The sequence below is a fragment of the Patella vulgata genome, chromosome 6 (assembly GCF_932274485.2).
Source record: "Patella vulgata chromosome 6, xgPatVulg1.2, whole genome shotgun sequence".
In the NCBI taxonomy this organism is placed as follows: Eukaryota; Metazoa; Mollusca; class Gastropoda; family Patellidae; genus Patella; species Patella vulgata.
In genome coordinates, this window is record NC_065884.2 from 70,075,469 (window position 1) to 70,102,792 (window position 27,324).

At 38.7% G+C, this 27,324-nt stretch overlaps 1 protein-coding gene across 3 annotated transcripts in view; it reads left to right on the top strand.

Annotated features, from left to right (window-relative positions):
• The first annotated feature begins 505 nt into the window (after positions 1–505).
• Positions 506–27,324, top strand: part of LOC126824549 (double-stranded RNA-specific adenosine deaminase) — a 120,607-nt gene continuing 93,788 nt past the window's right edge. Inside the window, exons 1-2 of one of the 3 annotated variants that reach the window (XM_050553782.2) lie at positions 506–640; positions 4,780–6,618. In XM_050553782.2, the coding sequence (XP_050409739.1) occupies positions 6,062–6,618 (557 nt within the window). In that variant the 5' untranslated portion in view covers positions 506–640; positions 4,780–6,061. Of the gene's footprint in view, positions 641–4,708; positions 6,619–17,596; positions 20,202–27,324 lie in introns of those variants that run through there. The other 2 variants (XM_056101810.1, XM_050553786.2) reach the window with 2 other exon arrangements.

Sequence of the window (27,324 nt, forward strand, 5' to 3'; positions counted from 1 at the left end):
AGGTTAAAAAAAAAGGGTTATTAAATTTGTAAATACATGCACGAGACGATGTTTGAATACACATATAATGGAAAGGGTTTTGGCATATGATTACCTCTCTATAGCCTTTTATACATTGTTGCCAAATTACTATTCGAAAGAATGAAAGCTGTATTGTGAAGTTCACCATGAATATCAATAGTTAATATTCACCCCTCCGTATAAATAGAACGTCAGATTTAGTAATAATATTTCAATGGCTTTTACTTCTATATAGCTGTAATAAAATAAATATTATGTGGGGACATAAACAGACTGCCATTTTAAACAAATGTAACGGTTAACGGTTTATAAGGAGTGTATATCATATTATTATTTAACAGGTAGAAATGTACATAAATATTGTTAAAGCGATAAGTACTATAGCACGTTCAGTTTGTGTATAAATTAGTGGTATTTCCGGGAAGTGGTTATTAAAAAAAAAGCTTTGAGGATACAAGTAACGTATATATATATGTGTTAATATGGGATAATAGGCTATAAGGAACGAGTGTGAGTGATATGTACGAGAAGCGAAACCGAATTGAGGATTTAGCAGTAGGAATAAAGATGGAGATGAGTTCCGTCCCTAGTCAGAAGGATATGTAGTTTATATTAGGAGGTAAGGTCTGTGAATTATATCTAGTAATTTATTTCTATTAACAAATACAGACTTGATATTACACAGGTCATGGAATACGATTACTGCTTATTAATGAGCGGTTTGGGAGCCACGGTGGCTAGTTGGTGAAGACGCTGGCTTGCTAGCCTGGAGGTCGGGTGTTCGATCCCTGCATTGGCCGAGAAAGTTCATCTGGATTTTCCGACGTGGTTTCCCCTTGTCAGTGGTGCAGAACGGGGGGCCTGACAAGGACAGCTGTCTAGTCCTTCGGATGAGACGAAAAACCGAGGTCCCGTGTATACATTGGAATGCACGTAAAAGATCCCTTGGCAGTTGGAATTCGATATAAGAGTAGGCGATAGTGCCGCTGCCCGGGCAAAATTTCCCTCATGACACACTGTATGGCGTATGCCCGTCTTCATTAGCCCAGTATAGGAGCAGAACAGTAGGACGTTAAACCCCATTTCATTTCATTTCATTTCATTTTAATGAGCGGTTGGCCGAGAAAGTTCATCGGGATTTTCCGGCGTGGTGCAGGACGGAGGGACGAAAAACCGAGGACCCGTGTATACATTGGCGTGCACATGAAAAATCCCTTAGAAGATGGAATTCGATATAAGAGTAGGCCGTAGCACACTGTATGGCGTATGCCCGTCTTCATTAGCACAGTATAAGGAGCGAAACAGTAGGTCGTTAAAGCCCATTTCATTTCATTTTAATATTTATTAATGAGCGACGTTTCGATAAATACTAGAGAAGCCTAGTGGAAACGTCGATCAGTAATAAGCAGTAATTGTATTCCACACAATTGTCACCTATGTACTCTAGTTTAATTACTAAATGCCATTGAAACAATTAAATTAATGTTAATTATGCACTTTATTCCTAGTAAAAGAACAAAACCAAAAATTAATATTAATTATATAGCACACTTTATTACTAGTAAAACACAAAAAATGATATTAATTATATAGCACTCTTTATTACTAGTAAAACACGAAAAAATGATATTAATTATATAGCACACTTTATTACTAGTAAAACACAAAAAAATGATATTAATTATATAGCACTCTTTATTACTAGTAAAACACAAAAAATGATATTAATTATATAGCACTCTTTATTACTAGTAAAACACAAAAATTAATATTAATTATATAGCACACTTTATTACTAGTAAAACACGAAAATTGATATTAATTATATAGCACTAGTAAAACACAAAACAATTATATAGCACTCTCTATTACTAGTAAGACCCAAAAATTGCTGTCCGTTTTGCCAGGGTAGCGGCACTTTGGCCCACTCTTATATCGAATTCCAACTGCCAAGGGATCTTTTACGTGCAGTGTATTTATAGGTTTGTTTGTTTGTTTGCTTGTAAATCAAATGGGGTTTAACTTCCTACTATTGTGCACAGACTGGGCTAATGAAAACGGTGGTTGTTTGTAAGATAAGTATAGTATACGTGAAAAACCAGGAAGTCATGTTTACTAATATTATTTATAAGGAGGTCAAGTACTTACAGTAACCAAAACATAAATAATATATAATATGATGACCTATATAGGACTCAATGTTGGGAGATCGAGTGTGTGTGTGTGAAATAGCTTTATTTAACGTCCGCTTCCACCGAAGTGATATCGCAGATAAAAGGGACATTGAGTGTGTTGAAATAGCCTTATTTAACGTCCGCTTCCACTGAAGTGATATCGCTGACAAAAGGGACATCTTGTGTGTGTGTGAAATAGCTTTATTTAACATCCGCTAAACCCGACGTGATATCGCAGACATAAAGGACATCGAGTTTGGTGAAATAGCTTTATTTGACATCCGCTTACACCGAACTGATATCGCGAACAAAAGGGACATCGAGTGTGTTTGAAATAGCTTTATTTAACGCCAGCTTCCACCGAAGTGTTATCGCAGACAAAAGGAACATGGAGCGCATCAACAGGTTTTATATAGTGCTGTAGGTGGGATGGGGTGTATTGGACGAGAACAATTTTAGTATTAGAAATTTAGAAATATTACAAGGAATTTGAAAATACTTTCCTCACAGTAGTATGAAGTATCTAACTCTATCCCCAACCGAGGTGTGTGTGTGTGAATGGTTAGCGCGTGTACGTTATATCATAAGTCCTGTCATTGAGTCAACTGGCGTGGTTTCGATTCCCCGGTTGTACGTGACAAGGAGTTGGGTCGCCTGTCCAACCTTGTGGGTTTGCCCCAGGTCCTCCGGTTTCCCCCACTGCTAATGACCCCTACGCGCAAGCGAATTATTGAAATAAAACTGAACCATGTGTTAGTCCCAAAATGACCTGGTTTGTGTCAAGTGGACGTTGAACTCTCTCTTTCTCTCTCACGCTACAGGTGAACGATCAAATACACCAGGGGCCTGTTTCACGAAATTTTAACTAAGATAAAATCCAGATTTTAGTAATTTGATTGGATAATATTAGATTGATTATAGTGCTTAGCCAATCAAAATTGAGGTATCTAATAAAATTGGATTTTATCTTTATTTAGTTAAGATTTCGAGAAACAGGGGCCAGGCTGTCAGAGAAAGGTTGATTTCACAAATTTAAATGCATGCAGCCGATTTCATTCATGCATTTCACATCACCCACCCATAGAAAATAACCATGATTATATTGTAGGTATTTTTTATAATCATTTGAAAATACGTAGTTTATTGGATGTAAATGAACTGAAGAAATTAAAGCGTCATTTCGTTGGCGCGTAAACGTTAATTTAACGCTTTTTGAAAGAAGTCTCAGCTTTCAAAGGGTTTCCGAAACAAGACATTTCACTTTTTGAATGGATGCACCCAATGCACCCAAGGTTTAGTTCATCGGGATTTTCCGACGTGGTTTCCACTTGTCAGTGGTGCAGGACGAAGGACCTGACAAGAACAGCTGTCTAGTCGTTCGGGTGGGATGAAAAACCGAGGTCCTGTGTATACATTGGCATGCACGTAAAGATCCCTTGGTAGCTGGAATTCGATATAAGAGTAGGCCATAGTGCCGCTGAACGGGCAGAATTTTCCCCTAACACACTGTATGGCGCATGCCCGTCTTCATTAATTAGCCCAGGCAGAACAGTAGGACGTTAAACCCCATTTCATTTTATTTCATTTCCAATGCTCCCGCCCCAACCCCTCATTGATTCCAGCCCCCCTTGATTAGATGCTCCTCACTGACCACCCGCCACCCAACCAACCCCAACCCCTCTTTTATTGGAAGTCCCCACTGCCACCCCCACCCCATTCACTGAAGTAGAATAAAGGGATTTAAGATTTCACACAGAATTAACCCGATTCATTTACTGGCATATTGCCGGGATTTCTTCTTTAAAACAAATTATTCAATAATTCTATGACACATAATAGGGACCTTTCGCATCGGTACGAAAACGAATACCCCAAAACGAAAACGTCATCGAGTCGTGTGTACTTGTGACGCCAACCCGTAATGAGTGTTCGGCCAGTGAAAAACGTTACGCATGTTGAACTGGATTCACGTAGATATGCAAGCGAATAATTATTAATTTTAATTTGACATTTTTGTTAAAATAAACAATTAAAGTTTTAAAAATAAATAAATAAATAAATAAATAAATAAATAAAAATCGCTGTAGATAAACTTAAGACCACAACAATGTCAGTTAAGATTTTAAATGGTTAAGCCATGTGGTAACTAACAAAATAAACAAACAAACAGACGAACAAGAACAAAGGGTGTCTTAATATTTTTAACCACGTTAATTTTTAATTTCCAGAAAGTTATAAATTGAAAGTAGTATACACTGAGAATTAACACGTTTGAAAACTGCATGAAAAGATGAAAACACGCCCGAAGGTGACATAGTATATGAAAGTTGCAGGAGATTAAATTTTAAATTTCACTAAAACACACGTATACTAAAGCCAAGGCTGAAAATATAAACAAGAAACTGGGATATATTAAAATCTGCTTGAAGAAGGAAATAATTTTAGATTTTTAAAAAGATTTTTAAAACCCTTGTGATGTGTAATACCCCGTCTCGTGATTGGAGAGTCAGAAAGCCGAGACTTGGCGTACGTGGATAGTATACACTAGTTTCGATTTTAAAATTTATGAAATTTTATCTTTTAGAGGTTGTAGATGGTTGAAGGCAACAGGACGGTGTGCTCACGTATTACCGAGGTTGCAGTTATTGGGGATTGCATTAGAAGGTGGCCAATTAAGGATTTATTCAGAACTAAAGGATCCTGTAAACTCTGCTGCCACTGATGGAATTTAGCTCTGAATCTTTACGCATGCTCCGGAATCGGGTCAACCAAGAAGACTTTTTCAATCAGGACTAAATACCATCTTCACAAAGCAGGAATTTTCATTCGTCTTTTAAAACTGAGTGTACAGGTCATGGAGGCCCAAAGCTAGTCCAGACATATTTTTTGTTTTATTTGGATAACATAATCCAGGAACCCATACCTTCGAAACAAACGCATTATTTTCTTCTTTATCCTAAAGGTTTGGATCGTATCTTTTTTTTAATTATATTTTGAGAGTAATTCGAATAACAAGTTCTAAAGACAAGTTATGTTATCAGCATCATAACACCCATCGTCGCAGCCACAATAATTATCGAAACCTAACAACGTATAGTGTAGAGCTATTTTAAGAGGATAATAACAATCATCGTCGCAGCCACAATAAGTATTGAAACCTAACAACGTATTGTGTAAACTTATTTTATCAGGATAATAGCACCCATCGTCGCAGCCCGAACAATTATCGAAACCTAGTGTAACCCAACTGGCGTGATCATCGACACCATGACCCACGAATCGCTGTAAAACTCGGACGACCTAATCTAATAAGGAAACGTGTATTGCTGTAAAACTCGGACGACTAAACCTAATAAGGAAACGACGACGTGCACATTTTTAAAAAGGAAAGTGTGAAGTCAGCACGAGTGAAGATTAAGGAATTAAATCATTTTAACATTTATATAGCCAGTGTTTATCCTGTTAACACGTCTTCTTTACCACATACCATCTTCTGGATTACCAGATTTAGACACAGAAACTTCATTATTATTGTACCTCGACACTCATATCAACAGATGTAAGAAGTCTAATATAGCCAGTGTTTATCCTGATAACACGTCTTCTACATCACATACCATCTTCTGGATTAAAAGATTCATACTCAGAAACTTCAGCATTATTGTACACAGATACTCATGTAAGAAGTCTAATATGCCTTTCTTAGACAGGGTTTAGAAAATTGTATTATCTGCGCTGATTCTTGTATGGAACAGATATACGCTACGCTAGGTATCTATTGTTTTTAAAAGGAACTTCTGTATCGTTAATAGACGATACGTCCTGTGTTGGTTGCTAAAGTTGAGCCCTCATAATATTTGTTTGAAATGGGCGACAAGTCTGTAATTGTCGTAAATGGCTACGACGGAGTAAAATCAGCGAGGAGACCTGGGCATGAAGGTACCTTTGGAAACGGGAAGGAACAGGGAAGCAATGAAGCCACGGGAACAGTTCGACACTTTCCAAAGAGCATTAATGGACAAACAGCAGCAAACGGTGACTTAACAAGGGGATTTGGTTCGTCAAGCAGCAACGTCGCGAATGGTTGTGGGACTACGAAAAGCAACAGCACGAATGGCGGCCTCCGATTGAATAGCAATATTGATCTTAAGCCTAATGGGCAGAATGGCACGAAACCAGAACAATCGAATGGAACGAAACCAGAACAAGTCTTAAATGGTTTTAAAGTGAATGGAATAAATAATAATGGCACTGATCAAGGAGTAGCAAGTTGTTCGACTAATGAACCAGCAGAAAGAAACCACAGCGAAACCAATGGAAAAACAACAGTTAACGGGTCTGGGGATAATGATGGCGCCAATGGGAAAACTCGTGACGAATCCGTGAAAAGAACCCGAGTTCATAGGTCAAGGGCAAGGTTCAGGTAAGTCTTAGACTCTTTCCGTAATTATTTTTTTGGTATAAAAAAAGATAAAATATACTTTATAAACGTGTCACCATCTACATGTGTACAAAAGTGTTAAAATATGTTAATATTGCTCTATGTATTAAAGTACTTATAGTTACATAACAGTAAAAATAATAGATTGTTCTCCGCAAAATGTTTCGAATTTTAACATATAAAGATAAAACATATTTTATTAACGTGTCACCAGCTACAGGTATACAGAAGTTTTAAAATATTTTAATATTGCTACCTTATAGTTACATAAAAATAAAAAGTAGATGTCAGCCGATGACGACTTATGAGACATGGTTAAAATTTTCAAATTAGTATAAATTACAAATATAAGAATAAAACAAGAAAAATAAAACCAAATTACGAAGTTAAAATATCACATCACTATCAAGCTCTTTCTCAATTCAAATCAATCGTTTCGAGATATCAATCTCCGTATTGATCTGATCACCCACTATTACAAGATCTCCGTGCTTCCTATTCCGATTTTTTTTTATAAGCAATATTTTATTCAGATTTGTATCTGAATAGGGATTGGGGAACAGGCATAGCCTATATTAAACCCCTCTCCCTGTTTGATATAGATACATGTCTTTACATTTTAGAAATTAATAATCAATGTACACGTGCAAGTATGATTATAGTGAGAATATATTTACAATGATGAGTGTTTATAGTTGTCCCTATTCCGATCCCAAGGCTGAGCCTTGCTTTACAAATCCCCAAAAGACCGAACTGAATAATTTCAATACCGACTATATATATGGAACTCAGTTGCATCTCCGAACTTCTAACAGTTTATATACACTTTGGTGGATCAATCGTGATTAATTTTGTTGCTGGACTCGATGTGGTTAGCCTTAGTTTACAATTATTGGCGGATGTCGCATCCTGAATCAAGAACCGTTTATTTACATGTAAGAGTCCGTGTCTATAAAATATATTTTTATCTTGTGGTCCGACATAATATTTCTAGGGTAAAAAATGGGATACAGACATAATCCACATTCATTCAAACACACCTGTAAATCGTGACACTGCACGAGACTCATATGTGTTGTCCCGATCATATACGCCTAAATCTATTTGTTAAGGCCAGGTCAATTTTCGTCAAGGTCGCTGAGATGCAAGTAAGGTTAGGGTGCGTGATTGTTGTCGAGATTGTAGGTTAGGGTAAGCATTGGGGCTAGGTCCAGGGTTAGGGTTGTGCTTGGGATTAAGATTAGGTCTAGCCCCGTTAACATCTCGTGACCTTTGACCACATATATGAAGATGGCCTTATCAAATAGACCTAAACATCATAAAAAAATATATACCTTATTGATAAACAGAATAGAATATAGAAAAAAACAGAGTTATGCCCCATTATTACTTGTGATTGGTTATGGGAGTGCATGTTGTATACAATAGTTTAATAGAATTATTTTGTCTCGTTCCTACCTTATTTGAGATTTATTGTAATTTATTTCTATTGTTATGTCTATGATATGAGGACGGACAACTGTATCCGACTTTCCCTCTTTGTGTGTAAATCAGAGAGAAAATAAATTAAAGATGCATTATGTCAGATCAGATTTAGATAAAGAGATGATAGTGGTCGCTATAATAGTTCAAAAATAGATAACGAAAAGGGAATATATTGAAATTTCAGTCAAATTACGACTGAAGAATTGCATATACTCGATTTTCATTGCAACCGTTTTTACGATAACTAAAAAAAACCGCGATTATCCATTTGCAAATACAATTATTAAATGGTGATCGTCTGCCAGTCCGTTTAAAATCGCCACCATCCGATGATCTAGGGCGTTGATTATGTGCTTATCATAGGATTAGATGCCTAATTAATGATTTATATAACATTTGAGGCCAAATGTAAGACCTGCAATAGGTAGATTTAACTCTTACATGACGTGGAGCCACGGTGGTTAAGTGGGTGAGAAGCTAGCTCGCTAGCCAAGAGGTCGCGTGTTCGATCCCTGCATTGGATGAGAAAGTTCATTGGGTTTTTTTTCGGCGTGGTTGTCTCTTGTCAGTGGTGCAGGATGGAGGGCGTGATAAGGACAGCTGGTTGTCTATAGTCATTCGATTTCCCCGGTTGTACGTGACAAGGAGTAGGGTTGCCTATCCAACCTCGTGGGTTTTCTCCGGGTCCCCTGGTTTCCTCCCACTGCTAAAGACCGCTACGCGCAAGCGAATTATTGAAATTAAATTAACCATGTGTTAGTCCTGAAATGACCTAGTTTGAGTCGAGTGGACGTTAAACCCCATATCTCTCAATGACAGGCCTCGTGATAGAGCGCGCGCGTGCTAACCATTTGGCCACCCCCTGCATGCTTTAAAGTCATACGTTTGAAATATATTGGGGGTCACGGTGGCTAAGTGGGTAAGACGCTGGCTCGCTAACCTGGAGGTCGGGTGTTCGGGTGTTGGCAGAGAAAGTTCACCTAGATTTTCCGGCGTGGTTCCCCCTTGTCAGTGATGCAGGACGGAGGGCCTGACAAGGACAGCTGTCTAGTCATTCGGATGAGACGAAAAACCGAGGTCCCGTGTACACATTGGCGTGCACGTAAAAGATCCCTTGACAGTTGGAATTCGATACAAGAGTAGGCCATAGTGCCGCTGTCCGGGCAATATTTCCCTCATAGCACACTGTATGGCGTATGTCCGTCTTTCATTAGCCCGGTTCGGAGCAAAACAGTAGGACGTTAAACCACATTATATTTCTTTAAAAATATGTTAAAATAAACCTTAAAATACATGACAACTAAAACGTTTGATTTTGAAAACGTCATTGTAGACATCTATATAATTATCAAGGGGTCAAAATTTTGCCTCGATCACCCAGGCATTGTTATTATTATATGGTTAACAATCGACCACGTCCATTTTGTAATCTTGCTTTTCCAGTGAAATTTAGAGCAATTTCCAAGCACCGTGGGCGAATAGAAAATATATCAAATTTGTATGTGATATGTTTTTAAGTGCCAGAATGGTTATGAAGCAACAGATATATAAATAATTATGTTTAGTTTTTCTTACAAGGTATGGAATTATCGCTTTAACAAACGTTTTTTCAGCCAATTATTAACGGCTTGACATTTACAGAATTGTTTTTGTTTTTTTTGTAAACCGGCATTGTATGCAGTAGACATAATGTTTGTTTTATGTGAGGATTTTGATTGCCGGGCGCGTGTATAGAGGGAGTCGAAAGGGTCCGGACCCTCCCCTGCTATCGTAGGGCATGTTTTTCCTCTTCAACGTTCATCGAAATAATGTCGAAAAAATTAACGTGCGAGTACTTCCACCATTTTGACTCCTCTTATAGATGTATTCACCTCACCTATATGTACGGAGGGGGTCGAAAGGATCCGGATCCTCCCCTGATGGGGTAGGGCATGTTTTTCCTCTTCAACATTCATCGAAATAATGTCGAAAAAACTAACGTGCGAGTATTGCCGCCATTTTGACTCAGCCTGTACATGTATGCACCCAAATGAGCAGAAATAATATTATCTCAAATAATCTGGTCCCGTGTATATATTGGTATGCACGTAAAAGTTTCCATGGCAGTTGGACTGCGATATAAGAGTAGGCCACAGGGCTGCTGTCCGGGCAAAATTTCCCTCATAGCACACTGTATGGCGTATGCCCGTCTTCATTAGCCAAGTTGGTGCGCATGCGCTTTAGATCATAAGGCCTGCCATTGAGTCAAGTGGCGTAGTTTCTATTCCCCGCTTGTACGTGGCAATGACTCTCTCTCTCTCCCTCTCTGTCTGTCTCTCTCTCTGTCTCTCAACCTGTAAAACAAAACACAGAACCAGTTTTAGAACGTGTAAATCAGGTGATATATTTATATCGCAGCAATTAATTTTTAATTAGTTATAACCTGGTTATTCAAGGTTACACACCGTGTAGATAAAATATCGACTCTTTAGTGAAAAGATCCAGGTTTGAAAACCAGGGGTCTACCACATGGTTTATAGGTGACAATAATTTGTTTTGGTGTGGTTTTAAGGTATTCGTAGCCATGGCTTCACTGTAAGGGGTAAGTTGTTTAAACATTTGTTTTAATATTTATTGCGAGATAATTTTTATGTGCGGGACCATGACAAATTTTTACCGCACCCCATAAAATATATTACAATATGTGTATTTTTAACGATCTTAATATCGGTCTTGTTGACGTAAAAAAAAAATAAATAGATAGATTATACTATTGTTAAACTCAATGATCCCGATGCGACTTTTTGCGACCAATAATGGAGCGTTGGATGGCCGAATAATTAGCGCGTGCGCTTGTATCATAAGGTCTGTCACTGAGTCAACTGGCGTGATTTCGAATCCCCGGTTGTACGTGGGTCGCCTATCGAACCTCGTGGGTTTTTTCCGGGTCCTTCGGTTTCCTCCCACTGCAAAAGACCCCTACGCGCATGCGAATTATTGAACCATTGGCCTAATTTGTGTCGAGTGGACGTTACCCCCCTCCCCCTCTCTCTCTCTATCTGAATGATTAAACAACAATTTTCTTGTCACCCCCCCCCCCCCCCTATCCGCCCCACTACCGCGGCCACCAAGATAGTGAATTCAAAGGAATACCTTGTTTTTAGGAAGTACATTAACGTTAACCATAACATGGATGTGGTTATAATACGTGTTGGAATTTTTCGCATAGGAGCACTCATTTCGTCGATCCATTATCATTAGGTTTATAATGGGAATCACATATAAATTATAGCACAATCAACAAAATCGTTCTATCAAAATCGTCTTCACATTAATACCAGGCTTTTTTTATTCCTAAAGTGAACAAAAAAAAAGACGATAGCTTTAATTCAACACAAAACATCAATAAATTATACTCCTATAAAAATATCCACGACAATATATGACTTGAGAACCAATTCACAGCTATACAAAATAGCAAAACTCGATCACTTTTATTCCAAAGCAACAAAAAAACAGATGACAATAGATGACCCGAGAGAACAAGTTGGGGCGTAAAACGTCACGACATATCTTTGTGGAAAACTGTTATTGTTTGTTGATTTGTATTGATTGTAGATAATGACTATATGTATTATATCGTGTTGAGTTATGGCTGTAAGTGGTAGGCCGGAATATTAATGGCTTCATTAGTTTTAGCTAGATCGTTTTTTGTACAGATGGAACTTTGATAGAAATAAAATCACATTGTTATAATGCAACAGTTAAATTTGCAATTGATTTAACTTGAATCCGTTTCTCGAAGAATTAATGTCGAGGTGATCTAAGTTAAGTGATAACGTGAAGATAGACATGCTTTACAACAACAGCAGGGTTGCATGCGCACTGAACTCAGACTGTCTGCCTACAGTTAGCCCCGCTTGAGAGAGTGAGAGAGAGAGAAAGAGTGAGAGAGAGAGAGAGAGAGAGAGATAGATGGGGTTTAACGTCCACTCGATACAAACTAGGTGTGGTTCAATTTTGTTTCAATAATTCGCTTGCGCGTAGGGGTCTTTAGCAGTAGGAAGAAACCGAAGAACCCGGAGAAAACCCACGAAATTGGACAGGTGGCCCTACTCCTTGTCACGTACAACCGGAGAATCAAAACCACACCAGTTGACTCAATGACAGACCTTATTATGCAACGCACACGCGCTAACCATTCGGCCATCCAACACCCCTCACCCCGCTCGAGAAAAGACACTAAGCTAGTTGACCGACATTTTAAGACCTAAATCGAAGATTCTAGTCCAAAACACTAAATGCACTTCGAGACTTTTGTTAACTATTTGTTCTGCTTTCGTTTAATAAAGTTGAAAAAGTTTATTTAGTCCTAGTTTGTGACAGATGTAAACCGGCGTAGAATCGCAGTACAAAACAATACATTAATTTTTGAATATGGCGGTCATTGATAGCAGAGATCTATTCTCAAAGTATGGAGCAGATGGACCTCTGTGTGCAGAATGAGCTGCATATTGTAACATGGTGTATGAAACTGAAATAAAATGAGGTTTACCGTCCGCCTATTATAAATACTAACCGGTCTTATAAAGACGGGCGTACGTCATTTAGCGTGTTATCCCTGACGTTTTGCCCGGGCAGTGGCGTTTGTGCCTCCTCGTCATCGAATTCCGTTGGTCAAGGAGTCTCTTGTGTGCATGCCAATGAGCACACCACTGGACATCATTTTTTTCGTCCCATCCGAAGGACTAGGGGTCTATACTCTCCGGGCCTCCTTCTCTAACCTGACAATGAATTGTCGCCGACAAATACTCGTTAATATGCTCCTTTCTTTACAGGGGTGGGGGGGGGAGGAATAGCCGAATGGTTAGCACGCGCGCGCTGTATCATACGGTCTGTCATTTAGTCAACTGGCGGGGTTTCGATTCCCCGCGGTTGTACGTGACAAAGAGTAGGGTCGCCTGTCTAACCTCGTGGGTTTTCTACGGGTCCTCCGGTTTCCTCCCACTGCTAAAGACCCCTACGCGCAAGCGAATGATTGAAATAAAATTGAACCATGTGTTAGTCCCGAAATGACCTAGTTTATGTCGAGTGGACGTTAAACCCCATTTCTCTCTCTTTTATAAAGACGGGCGTACGTCATGTAGCGTGTTATCCCTGACGTTTTGCCCGGGCAGTGGCGTTTGTGCCTCCTCGTCATCGAATTCCATTGCTCAAGGAGTCTCTTAGGTGCACGCCAATAAGTGCACGATTAGACTTCCGTTAGACGAAAAACCGAGATCCCGTGTACACATTGGCGTGCACGTAAAAGATCCCTTGACAGTTGGAATTCGATATAAGAGTAGGCCGTAGTGCCGCTGTCCAGGCAAAGTTTCCCTCATAGCACACTGTATGGCATATGCCCGCCTTCATTAGCCCAGTTCGGAGCAGAACAGTAGGACGTTAAACTCCATTTCATTTCATTCCTATTGAAAACAGAATTACTGCCGGGAATTTCTCAATTTCTATTAGGCCCTCAATATCACCCCAATGACAACTCTTCTAAATTTTTAATATCTTTCCTTTAAACTCTGTTCCGTAGGTCAAATCGTAAACGGGACGGTAACTTCGCGATGTTTTAGGCATTTCGAATTGCGACAGGAGTCTGTCTTACTATCATGTCCGAATAATCACATCTTCGCATGTGATTTTTAAAACAAATAATTCACCGATAATTTGTCGGGTCAACAATTGCCACATATTTTCGATTATTTATGGGGGATAAATTGTCGCCGATAAATAATCTTTAACGTGTCGTTTTCGGTACAAATGCACTCTTATCTTTTCAGTCGCGTTTACACCTGTTTCAATCTGACCCCATATTCATTCCGAGGTCAAACTCTAACAACAGTTATAACAAAAACTATATTCAACTTGATATTGTATATGTATTTATATGTACATGTTCGGGCACGGCACTGATATGTCTCCTATTCTCTTCATTGAAATACATTGTGTACGGACGCATACACTGAAAAAAACTTTACTCTTAATTTAAGGTGCCCCAATTATTGTTAAAGCAAATGAAATGAAATGGGGTTTTAGATCCGACTGGACTAATGAAGACGCGCATTATTATGCCATACAGGGTGTTATGAGAGATATTTTGACCGGGCGTTCTACTCTTATTTCGAATTCCAACTACCAAGGGATCTGTTACGTGCACGCCGATGTGTACACGGGACCTTGGGTTTTCGTCCCACCCGAACGACTATACGTTGTCCATTGCCAGGCCATCGGTCCTTATTGTGAAAGACCCAATAATTCAGACGGAGATCGACAATCAGTCTATACAAATTGAGAATTGTCTTATAAAAATGAATATTAACACCACTAAATGTACCAAAATTGATTATTTACAATTTCATTAAGGGAAAAAAAACATATATTAACAGTAGATTATCTCTGGACTTGGATTAGCTCAGAATAAAAGGAAAGGAAATGAAAAGGGGGTTTAACGTCCTACTGTTCTGCTCCGACTGGGCTAATGAAGATGGGCATAATCCATACAGTGTGCTATAAGGAACGTTTGGTCCGGGCATCCGCCATACAGTGTGCTATGAAGTACATTTGGTCCGGGCATACGCCATACAGTGTGCTATGAAGTACATTTGGTCCGGGCATACGCCATACAGTGTGCTATGAAGTACATTTGGTCCGGGCATACGCCATACAGTGTGCTATGAAGGACATTTGGTCCGGGCATACGCCATAGAGTGTGCTATGAAGGACATTTGTTCCAGGCACCGACATTTCTATATACTCTTCATCGGATTATAATTGTTTGTTCCATCCGAACGACTAGACGTTGTTCATCTCCATACCCCTCCGTCCTGCACCACTGACAAGGGGAACCCATTGGGACTTTAAAGTAGCCACGCTGTTATTAATTCATGAATCAAACCACGCCAACGCGATCGCCCAGTTCATAATCTTACACAGCCTATACAGTTTAACACTGTACCCTCTGTCCTGCACCACTGACAAGGGGGGGGGGGGCATTTGGGACCTTAAAGTAGCCCCGCTGTTATTGATTCATTAAACCACACCCACATCCAAGGATAATCCATGTTATTAATTCATGAATTAAACCACGCCCACACCCACGACCACGCCCAGTCGTTTCTCTTACACAGCCTATACAGTCTATATACAGTTTAAAGCGATAATTTCATATTTCTATGTCTTTTGCTCAATAGGTTATCAACTCACTATTATACGACCATGGGCATTATTTCCCACCCTTAAAAATCATTGACACAGGAAATAATAACACAATTACCTCCCTTGTTTTCCTATTGCCTCCATGCATTAGCTACCTTCAAACGTTGGAATTTGAAGTTGAAAATAATATTTTTGCCAATTTCTAAGCTGGCAATAGTGAATTATAGGATTAATAGGATTATTCTTTAACAAGGTAGGACGGTTTATGGATACCATCTATTTTAAGGCTTTATTTTAATATATTTTAAAAATATAACTTAAAAGTATGAAATTGCAGCTTTAACACCAACATTATTTTTACAGTGTAGTCTAGATTTCGTTTATTGAATGAAAGGCGATTTACTTATTTAAACATATCGTTAAACCACCCGAATTATAAAAGCCTCATAAATAAATATAGCACACAAGTTTATTATTGTCATTATAAACAGCATTTCTCTTTATCGCTGTTTTATTGATATTATTTTTACATTATTGTATATTTTAAGCAAACCAATGTTGAACTACTCTGTAACTCCAAGGACAATAGAACAATTGGCTGGACATTTTGTTGATATTTTAATATTTATTGTATTCATTAGTAGATTAAGTGAGATGGCTACTCCGTTTTATCTTTTGTTATTAGGCTCTTTGTATTTTTAGATAAATATTATGGTATTAACTCGTGCGTTATAGCTCTGTTTATATACACGTTTCGACGAGATCGGATCTGTCATCGAATCAAGTGACGTGATTTCGATCGCGAGTTGTTATATATCCCGCGTTCTGGATGATGTGAGGGATTAGCAAATAAAATAGTCCCTTACGGCGAGCTTTTGGCTAGAGGTGCACGGAACTGTGGGTAAACCACTAGAAACGTCAACGCTGATTGATTAATCAATATTTGACGTCATAAGGTCAAAAGCCGCTCGTACGTGAGAAAGAGTTGGGTCACCTGTTACACCGATTTCCTCCTACTATTAAAGTCCTCTATGCGCAAGCGAATTATTGAAATAAATTTACGACATGAGTTAGTCCCGAAATGACCTAGTTTGTGTCGAGTGGACGTTAAACACAAACTATTTTGGGACTATCATATGTTTTAATTTTATATCCATATGAGTCTTTAGCAGTGGTAGGAAACCCAAGACCTAAGACAATTTCATAGGAGCAATCTCTCTCCCTCTCTCTCTCTCTCTCTCTCTCTCTCTCTCTATCCCTCTCTCTCTCTCCCTCCCTATCTCTCTCTCCCTCTCTCTCTCTCTCTTCCTCTCTCTCCCTCTCTCTCCTCTCTCTCTCCCTCTCTCCCTCCCTCTCTCTCTCTCTCTCTCTCTCTCTCTCTCACGGTTATATTTTTATTTACAATTAAGCACAAAATAGACTTGCACTGTTTCCACTACAGAGAAAGACAATAAAACAATTTCACAATCGATTGATCACCATTTATATTAATCTATTGGACAGATTGATTATTAATTTATGTCTAGGAATTATTATCCCGTATCCCCGGTTTCTGATTTATCCAGTAGATTATGGCATCATTACAAAATGTTTTACGATCTGTGACCATCGTTTTATCTGCGGATAATTTTTTTTATGATTATTCATTTATTTCTAATTGAGGAAGCAGTGGATTAACTTTCACTGAACATTACAGTTTAATTTAAAGGGGATTATTCCATTTCCTCCCCAATCAGATTAAAACACAGATCCTATTTCGTTTTGTTTTTTTATAGTTCAAAATTTCGTTTTACTTGTCTTTACTACACTAGGATCTGGAAGGGTTGTTCTTATATAATCCGCGTTATAGATGATGTGAGGGATTAGCCAATGAAACGGTCTGTTACGGTGAGTTTATGGCGTGAGGTGCACGGAAATTTGGGTAAACCACTAGAAACGTCAACGCTGGTTGATTAATCAATGTCTGACGCCATAAGATCAAAAGCCGATCGCATCACACCTGACGCGACCTTCCACTACAACTGATCAGATCTTCATGTAGTGTAGGCCATCGAAAGTATAGAAATGAAACGAAATATTGATCTGTATTTTAATCAGATCGTTTCCCCTCTGTGTGGGAGGAATATTATAAAGTTTAATATCGGACCGTGTTAGTTCGTATGTATTACCATTAAAAATGGGGGGGGGGGGGGTGAACGAATGATTAACACGTGCGCGCTGTATCATAAAGCCTGTCATTGAGTCAACTGGCGTGGTTTCGAATCCCCGGTTGTACGTGACAAGGAGTAGGGTCGCCTGTTCAACCTCGTGGGTTTTCTCCGGGTCCTCCGGTTTCCTCCCACTACTAAAGACCTCTACGCGCAAGCGAATTATTGAAATAAAATTAAACCATATGTTAGTCCCGAAATGACCTGGTTTGTGTCGAGTGGACGTTAAACCCCATTTCTCTCTCTCTCTCCCACCATTAAAAATATTCTTTTAACTGGTTTAGTGAATATTTTAACACCAAATTCCAGGAGGCCTTGTCGTCGCCATATGGATCGAAGTGCAAGGGGGTGTGGTAATTACGTTTCACTTTTCATGGCCATTTAAAAAATATATATGAAAATGAAATGAAATGGGGTTTAACGTCCTACTGTTCTGCTCCGACTGGGCTAATGAAGACGGGTATACGCCATACAGTGTGCTATGAGGAAAATTCTGCCCGGACAGCGGCACTACGGCCTACTCTTATATCGAATTCCAACTGTCAAGGGATATTTTACTTGCACGCCAATGTAAACACGGGACCTCGGTTTTTCGTCCCATCCCAACGAATAGACAGCTGTCTTTGTCAGGTCCTCCGTCCTGCATCACTGACAAGGGGAAACAACGCCGGAAAATATATAACCAATGAGGGCTGTCCCTCGCAAAGGCTCTTAAAAAAATATGAACCAAGTTACCATGGTTGCTTTAAAGCTGCGAATTTTTGATGCGAATAATCGTTGTTTTGGGGTGGGATCCTGATATTATCTCGAGACCTTTTCATTGGATGAGAGTTAAAATCCTATAGGCTCTTAGGGAATGAAAGGGACGCATTTTTAAAATTAATATTTTCGTGAATATGGTCTCTACAGTTAAATTCAAAAGTTACAAATTTGCAATCCTATTGGGTTACTTGATAGCTTCTTAATACATGATACACCTTACAGTCTTTAAAAATGAAAGCTTGTAAGGTTAAAACCTGTCTCAGGCTGCAAAAAGCGGTCTGAATTTCGGGAATTTAAACGAAAATCAAAGTAATAGTTTTAAACCCATAACTAGACTAAAGTTCGGCAGTTTATTTTTAAAAAAAAGCAAAAAAAAAAAAAAAAAAAAAAAAAAAATATCCACCAACCAATATCCACATTAGCAGTAGAGTAAAATCGAAGTTTTAAACCCATACCTAGACTGCTAGAAATATCGATCTGAAGATAGGCAATTTTTTTTTATATATTAAAAAAAAATACTATAAACACTAGGAAAGAAAATCGAAGAGTTTCCGCGAAGCACTTTAAGAATGTTGTCCACTGTCTAACATCTTACAAGAATGTGTCAACACTCAGACGTGCTACAAATCCGTTACAGCAACTCACGCAGGATTCCACAAAAAATACAACCACTTGAATGTTATTTTACATGCGAGCCACGGTGGGTAAGTGGGTAAGACGTTGGCTCGCTAGTCTGGAGGTCGGGTGTTCGACCCCTGCATTGCCAGAGAATGTTCATCGGGATTATCTGAGGTGCCCCCCCCCCCCTTGTCAGTGGTTCAGGAAGGAGGGTCTGACAAAGACAGCCGTCTAGTCATTCGGTTGTGACGAAAAATCGAGGACCCGTGTATAAATTGGCGTGCACGTAAAACAGTTGGAATTCGATATAAGAGTAGGCTATAGTGCCGCTGCCGGGTAAAAGTTCCCTCATAGCACACTGTATGGCGTATGCCCGTCTTCATTATCCCAGTCGGAGCAGAACAGTAGGACGTTAAACCCCATTTCACTTCATTTTATTTCCTTACATAACGCACCTTTAACAATAGTGCGGTACGCTTTCAGCGGTTCCGCCTCCCTCGGGGTGAAATAACCCCAAAGTGTTTCTTAAAATCTGTCTCGCACTCAGACGACAATGTTAAACCCCCATTTCATTCCCTTTCTGTTATTTTACATGCAGATTGGCACACCCGCGAAACCCTCCAGCTTAGATTTACACGTTTTCTGCGACACGAGGTGTAAGGATTTGAATTCAACAAAGCTCTTTTTAAATACGGATAAACTTTAAAGAGGGGAAACAATTTTCAATAACAGCCAAAGTGGGTAAACAGATTGTCGAGCGCACTTTCTTTGTTTGAATTGAACAAATAACTCAAGAAAAACGAACACGAAAAGGGAAAAACATAGAAGAAAATCTCCCTAAGATAAAATCTGTGCATAATGTTATAAAAGCTTAATTATTATGTAGACTGAACGTGTGAAAGCGAATTTCCTCGCGATCATTTCTCGCGATGTTGACATTCAGATCCACGTTTCATACCATATATAGATCCAACCAATGATAGCGTTTGTATTATCGATCTCAACCTTTGACCTGCTGGTTAATGTCAATAGTTAAAGTAAGAAGAAATAAAAGTAGAGAGATATTAGTTGGTGGTTTATGATATTGGGGCCGGGGTGTTGTGCTCGATTCAATGTTATCGGTGTGTGTATTTAGTAACTACTACACGTTCAAGTAGTGAAAATATTCGGTTAGATTTAACGTTGTAGGGATTATAACATACCGTTATAGTCCTTGTCGTTACAATATATAGTTTACTGGGAATTAACATCGGGCACCTATTCACTGCCCCTAACCCCTGGATTTTATAATCAGGATAAATTCTATCACAGGTAAGAACTTGATTCATTAATTATGTATTTTTTTTTAAACTCCACGTGATTTTTTATGTTTGATTTTTCACCGCGCGCTGACAAAGTGTAACTAGTCGTACGGATGGGACAACAGCTGCACACCCATCAGTCCCAAACATTGACAGCACCTTGCCTAGTCGTTCAGATGGGGCAATAGCTACCCACCAAGCAGCCCCAAACATTGACATCACCTTGCCTAGTCGTTCGGATGGGACAATAGCTACACACCGAGCAACCCCAAACATTGACATCACCTTGCCTAGTCGTTGGGATGGGACAATAGCTACACACCAAGCAGCCCCAAACATTGACATCACCTTTCCTAGTCCTACAGATGGGGCACACCAATCTGACATTGACAAGGCCTGTATTAAACACCAACAGATCTCTCCTCACGTATGTCAGTTATCAGTAGGCTATAACAGAAAAATCATATTTAATTAAATCTTATGTCATTCATTTATTCCTCTCTGGATCGTCAGTTTAATATGTGTATGATTTTGTGGATGATGATTTTAAACTGAATGTTATTTAACCCGATGATGGTAACTAGAGCTACTTCAACAATATGCACACTTTACCCTGTCATTCAACACACTGATAACACACAGCCTTTATATAATATTATCACATTGTACTCCTTGTATTAAATACAACCTCGTGGATTTTCTCCGGGTCCTCCGGTTTCCTCCCACTGCTAAAGACGAATTGTTGAAATAAAATTGAACCATATGTTAGTCCCGAAATGACCTAGCTTTGTCGAGTTAACGTTAACCTCTCTCTCTCTCCTCTCATCCCTCCCTCTCTCTCTCCCTTATTTTAATGTACTCATTTTATTGTATGTGGTATAGGGTGTTCTGTTCTGTGGCATGTTATGTGGAGAGCGTTACAATTCATACTATACCAAGAAGATGAATTTTATAAATAAGTGTTTGTAGAAATAAGTGTTTGGGGTAATAAGGGTTTGTAGAAATAGGTGTTTGGGGTAATAAGGGTTTGCAGAAAACAGGGTTTGTAGAAATAAAGAGTTCTAATCACTTTACAACGCAGTGGATCGACGCTTACGGTTAACCCCCGGATCCAGTCCATTAATCTGATATGCACGCTTGTTTGTGATTTCTGCGTATTGTGTCTTGTCCGTTGTTTTGTTTTGTGTAATTATGTGTGGTGCAGTACCCGTGCACTTACTATTATAAATAAGGGTTTGTAGAAAACAGGGTTTGTAGAAATGTGATTGTTACCGACTATGGTATGTATTTATATATGTTTATACAATATTGATAGTTTATCTATCTGATAACAACATAGATTGTTATGTCTGTAAACTTTAATATCACAGATATAACATCAACCAAACTATTGACGGGATTACAAATATACTTTAATATTACAATCTATAAACTTTAATAAATAGAATCGCAGATAACATAAACCTAATTATTGTAGGGTTTTATATTGAGGATTACAAATATACTTTAAAGATACATTATGGGAGATTAGATAAAGGGTTGACAGTTCTCGCTATAATAGTTACAAAATAGATAACGTAAATAGAATATGTTGAAAATTTCCGTAAAATTGCTCAACTCTGAACCGAGATATTAGCTTTTGAATTTTAGGCTCGATCATTATTACTAAAGTCGATACGATAAAAAAACACAAAGTGTCGATAATCCAATTTTACGTTTAATTATTTTTCAAAAACTGTATTCCAATCCGCTAAATATCGTGGGCTAGCGATGGCATCGATAGTTGATTATGGTCTGGATAAGTTAATTAATGTCTAATTAATAGTTTATATAAAATTTCAGGCCTAAAGAAAGACATGCAATGGGCAGATTTAGCTTTTGCAAATGTATGTTTAATATTATTAAAATGGTAGAAGAAACAATTTGGTGGTGGTGTGTGTGTGTGTGGGGGGGGGGGGCTCAGATTTCATATTATGTGGCCTATTTTCGTGATGGAGCTACGCATCTCATTAAAGGAATTTCATTCCTCAGTTGTATGATTGACTTGATAATCACGACGAACACTTACCATCGTATAGATAGTTTCAGGGGTGGTGTGGGCGGGACGGGTAGTTGTCTAGGTTGTCGCGCATTGATCTCTGGCTTGCGGTCGTGGTTGCAATCTCTGGCGTGATTGTATGTGGCTTGGAAATAGAGGCGCCTTCTACACCTCGTGGGTTTACTCCGGGTACTCAGGATGATGTGAGGAATTAGCCAATGAAACGGTCAGTTTTTGGTGTGAGGTACACGGAACTGTGGGCGACCCATTAGAAACGTCAACGCTGATTGGTTAATCAATTAATGTCAGACGTTATAGGGCCAAAAGCCGCACGTATGACCTCTGACGCGACCTTCCACTACAACCGGCCAGATCTTCATGTAGTGTAGGCCATTGAAAGTATAAAAACCGAAACGAAATGTAGATCTGTATATGAATCAGATTGATCTTGCAGTGCACTGGGCGTATCTTGCAGTGCACTGGGCGTATCTTGGAGTGCACTGGGCGTATCTTGCTGTGCACTGGGCGTATCTTGCAGTGCACTGGACGTATCTTGGAGTGATATTTAGCTATAAAGATAGCTGTAATGGATGTTAGAAAATTGAATCGTCATGACTCCGAGGCTTATTACGTGTAATAATGACACTAGACAACCTCATGTCGACCATAGAAAACATGTTTTAACTAGAACTTTCGATTTTCTTTTCAAATAGTTGATTGCCTTTTAGGAATACATGTATTGATACAGTTATTCTTTGCATTCATAATTTACGGGTTAAATATCTATACGATATTCAAAACGATGTAGATGCCTATACAGACTAGCCAAGAAAACCAGCACGATGTGACGTCAGACTTCCTTGCTTGTACGTCACGGCGCTATTCTGGCATAATATTTTTTCTATAGTCAGAAAATGTGCGAGGTCAGGTACCTCCTCTACAGTTGATTCCATTAGTAAGTGCAGGAGGACGGCACTACGTGCAGATAGTACCGATAAGACAAACATGCGGACTAGACACAAACTCAACAGACATTACAATCATTAATGCTAGGTTCCCACTATCACGATTCGTGCTAATATTGAAAGCATGGTTTTAATCGTAAAGTAATAGTTGTAATCCTATCAGGTCTGATCATATATTGAGGTGAGTCGTAGCAATCGTGTTGATCGTATCGAAACGTATCCGAACGTATCTGTACGTACCAGATCGTGGACACAATAGAGGCAATCATATTGTAACACATCGCACGACAGTGAGAATCTAGCATTAACAACTACCATCAAATCAAGTGAATTATGTAGCATTCGTCGTTGTCGTTATATATATTTGGGCGCTACTAGATTTACGTTGCCCTGTTTCGGAATTGATATTGAACTCGCCGTTGAATAGCTCTTATCTGAACCCCGCTTAATCTAGCTAACTCTTCTTTCGGTGACAATTTATAACAAAAATCTCAGGTTCGCTGAATACGAAAATCATCCCCGAATTTTTGCATTGGATCCGAATTCAACCACTAATTGTGTTATCTATAGTTTCATTAATGTACCGTTATGTAGTCTGAATAGGCCGCCATGACAAATTACCTATAACGGTAAATACCTTAACACGTGTTATAAAAGTAAAGCTACCATACCGAGTAACAGTATTGTATATGGTTTCATTATTTACTGGCTGACCAGTTTTTTTCATTTCTAATGAATAAACAGTAAGCAATACCACACCGGATAATGTTGTATATTGTCTAGGAGCATGTTGTACCTATTATTGGCTGACCACATGTATTCATTTGTAAAGAATAACAGCATGTATACAGTATAAATAATATTATTCTTTCACAGTCTCTATTCTGATTTCCTCACACTTACCGTATTCGCCATTGTAATGATATTGTTTGAATGATATTGTACAAAGCTGTGGTCAAATTATAACCCATGCCACAAGTTCACAAAGCATTCGCGGGCTTAAGTTAAAGGGACAATAACACTCTTGCTGGCTTGAAAGCTGCAGAAAATAAATAATATCTCTATAAGTGTCCTACCTGTTGTGTAAATTATCCATTACATCCTATTTTACTTGTCCAGAGGGTTCGAAAATATTTTTAAATCGAAGTTTCATTTGAAAAGGTTTACGTTAGACGTTTCAAACCATTATGTTGAATTTTTCAAAATTTTTAAATAAGGTGTGTTAAGATGAAATTTGTATCATCAATTAATTGAAATATTCTAAAATAGTACAATTTGTTGACCAGAATAAAGATTGGGACATATTATTCAGTTACAACAAGAGTGGTATTGAGCCTTTAAGAATTTACTTAACTTTCAATCACTGTTTATGTGAAATATCTACGATCTAGAAACACAGAACTTTTTTATTGATGTATTTGATACATCAAGTTTTATAAAAGGCTATATCTTACTTAAAATAAGGTGAATAATTCTGAGTAAATTCTTAAGCCTGAGAATGTTTTGTAAAACTGAGGTTGGTCTATTAAATGGTGAACAATGCCACACAAGTACAATTATTTTATGGATATACAGTTACTGGATTTGTTAATATGTCTCTATTGTTAATTCCCACTGTCGAACGATGCGTCACGATAGGCTTGTCCCTATTGGGTCCACGATCAACTACGTGCACGAATGTGACAAAGTGATCTATACCTGAAGTTGACGTTTAAATTGTGTTCGTTATTTATTTTTAATAAATAAACTGTGGGTGGGAAAGGAATGTGACAAAGTGATGCATACCTGAAGATGACGTTTAAACTCTCTATAACTTCTGTTAATGCACGATCTTATTAAACATCTAGTTTATTCAATATGTTCTTTACAAGCTACACGTGATCCGTGTATAACACTAGACAGAACTTCAAGAAAATGTATTAGTGGTCTGTACCTTGACCTGACAATGACTTCCAAAGAAACATGCAGTGTAATTACAAACACCATAATTTGATAATAAACAATACCATATATGATTATCACTCCTGTTCATCTCCCCTAATTGTTAGACGCTATATAAGCAGGCGTTTACTGACAGCAAGTCAGACTTGGAATAGAGCTCCTTCCGATTTATGTCTATTTCATGTTCTCAATAAATGTTTATACATTATGCTGATCTTCTGTTATCTGTAAGATAGTGTTACACGAATCGTGATAGTGGGAACCTAGCATTAGTTATAAGCGATATATCGTTTCGTTTTTTTTCGTTTTAAGTAATGGGTGATATATGGATGAAACACGTCATATTAAAACGGACCAGAATAAAATCTGATTGTATGAACATGTCTTGTGGAGTACTATTTTCCTTGACCATGTATTGCTCTCTACTGTTAAGTTATAAAAACAATTTAGTGTAAGCTTCCTTAACAACAGTATAAGCTTCCTTAGCAACAGACCGGGAAAAGATGGGCTTCTGATATCCGATATTTAAGACAAAATAAACATTTTACCATTGGTACACGAATCGTGTACCATAATTCGCTTCAGCGCCATTTGTAACAGGTCGTGCCAAACGGCGACGTCATATTCTTATCTGGAGAGCATGCACAATAAATACTATCGGTGTAAACTGGAATAACTAGACGCTAGAGATTGCCATTCGATTGAGACTTCTAGCGTATTTCGCGGATCATAACTGATTCGAAATTAGAGTAAAAACGGAAAAAATTGAATGTAAATCAGTTTATATACATTCATATTACATGTTACATTATTATATGCATTGCAACCCATTTGTGTCAATTTCTAGGTCCCAAATATTAGCGATTTAGCCCCTTTAAAAAAGCAGGTGATAAATCTAATCACAACATTTACCTATCTTTACCTATTTTATCACCTTGTTTAATCTAATAAAACTTTCCGTGTTTAATTTTACCTCGAGATAAAACATGCCGCTCTTTATGGCAGTACATATTTAACATGGTGGGTAAACACTAACTGTTAACTTTACGTCTGCGATCAGTAAACGCAAACGTAACATTGCGTCATGGAAAGCTATTGTTGGGTAACTTTTATGGTTGATTCTAAACGAAAAGCACACATTTTAAAAAGTCAATATTAGGTTTCCCATTGGATTATGTTTGGGTAGGTTCATATTTTATAGGACCTCTAATGTGAGGTCTATGTCGTTCTATTTATAAAAATGTTGCGGATTAGAGAGAGAGAGAGAGAGAGAGAGAGAGAGAGAGAGAGAGAGAGATGGGGTTTAACGTCCACTCGACACAAACTAAGTCATTTCGGGACTAACATATGGTTTAATTTTATTTCAATAATTCGCTTGCGCATAGGGCTCTTTAGCAGTGGGAGGAAACCGGAGGACCCGGACAAAACCCACGAGGTTGGACAGGCGACCCTACTCCTTGTCACGTACAACCGGGGATTCGAAACCACGCCAGTCAACTCGCAACTCCGCTCCTGAACTACTTTGAATATGGTATTGGGAGAGACGGTGGATCAGTGATTGGGGTGCTTGCCTCACTAACAAGGGGATTCCGGGTTTCATCCCGGTGCTGATCGAGAAAGTTCTCTGCGGAATTATCGACCCCTGGCTCCCCATTTTCTCTCAGTGGTAACCTCACAAGTAAATCCGTCTAGTTGTACGGAACCTACAAAAAATAAAAACCCAAATAAACGGAAGATACGAATTTGTCTCCATCAAGGAGCGCACCACGGTATGTCCGTTCTCGTTATTCCGGTTGGTAGGATGTAAAAGTCCATTTTATTTCAGTTTTCTCTATCAAACACCCCAACGCAACGGATGAGGGAATCCCCATCAATTATATAGTCAGTAAACAGGTGTTTTTGTTAAGGATGGCCGGCAAAAGAGAGAGAGAGAGAGAGGGGGGGAATAACGCCGACTCGATAAAAACTAGGTCATTTCGGGACTAACATATGGTTCAATTTTATTTCAATAATTCACTTGCGCGTAGGGGTCTTCAGCAGTGGGAGGAAACCCGGAGAAAACCCACGCTCCAGGTCGGACAGGCGACCCTACCCCTTGTCACGTACAACCGGTTAACATAAACCAATGAGAGACCTTCTGATACAACGCGCACTCGCTACCCCCCCCCCCCTCCGATTAAGAAGCAAAA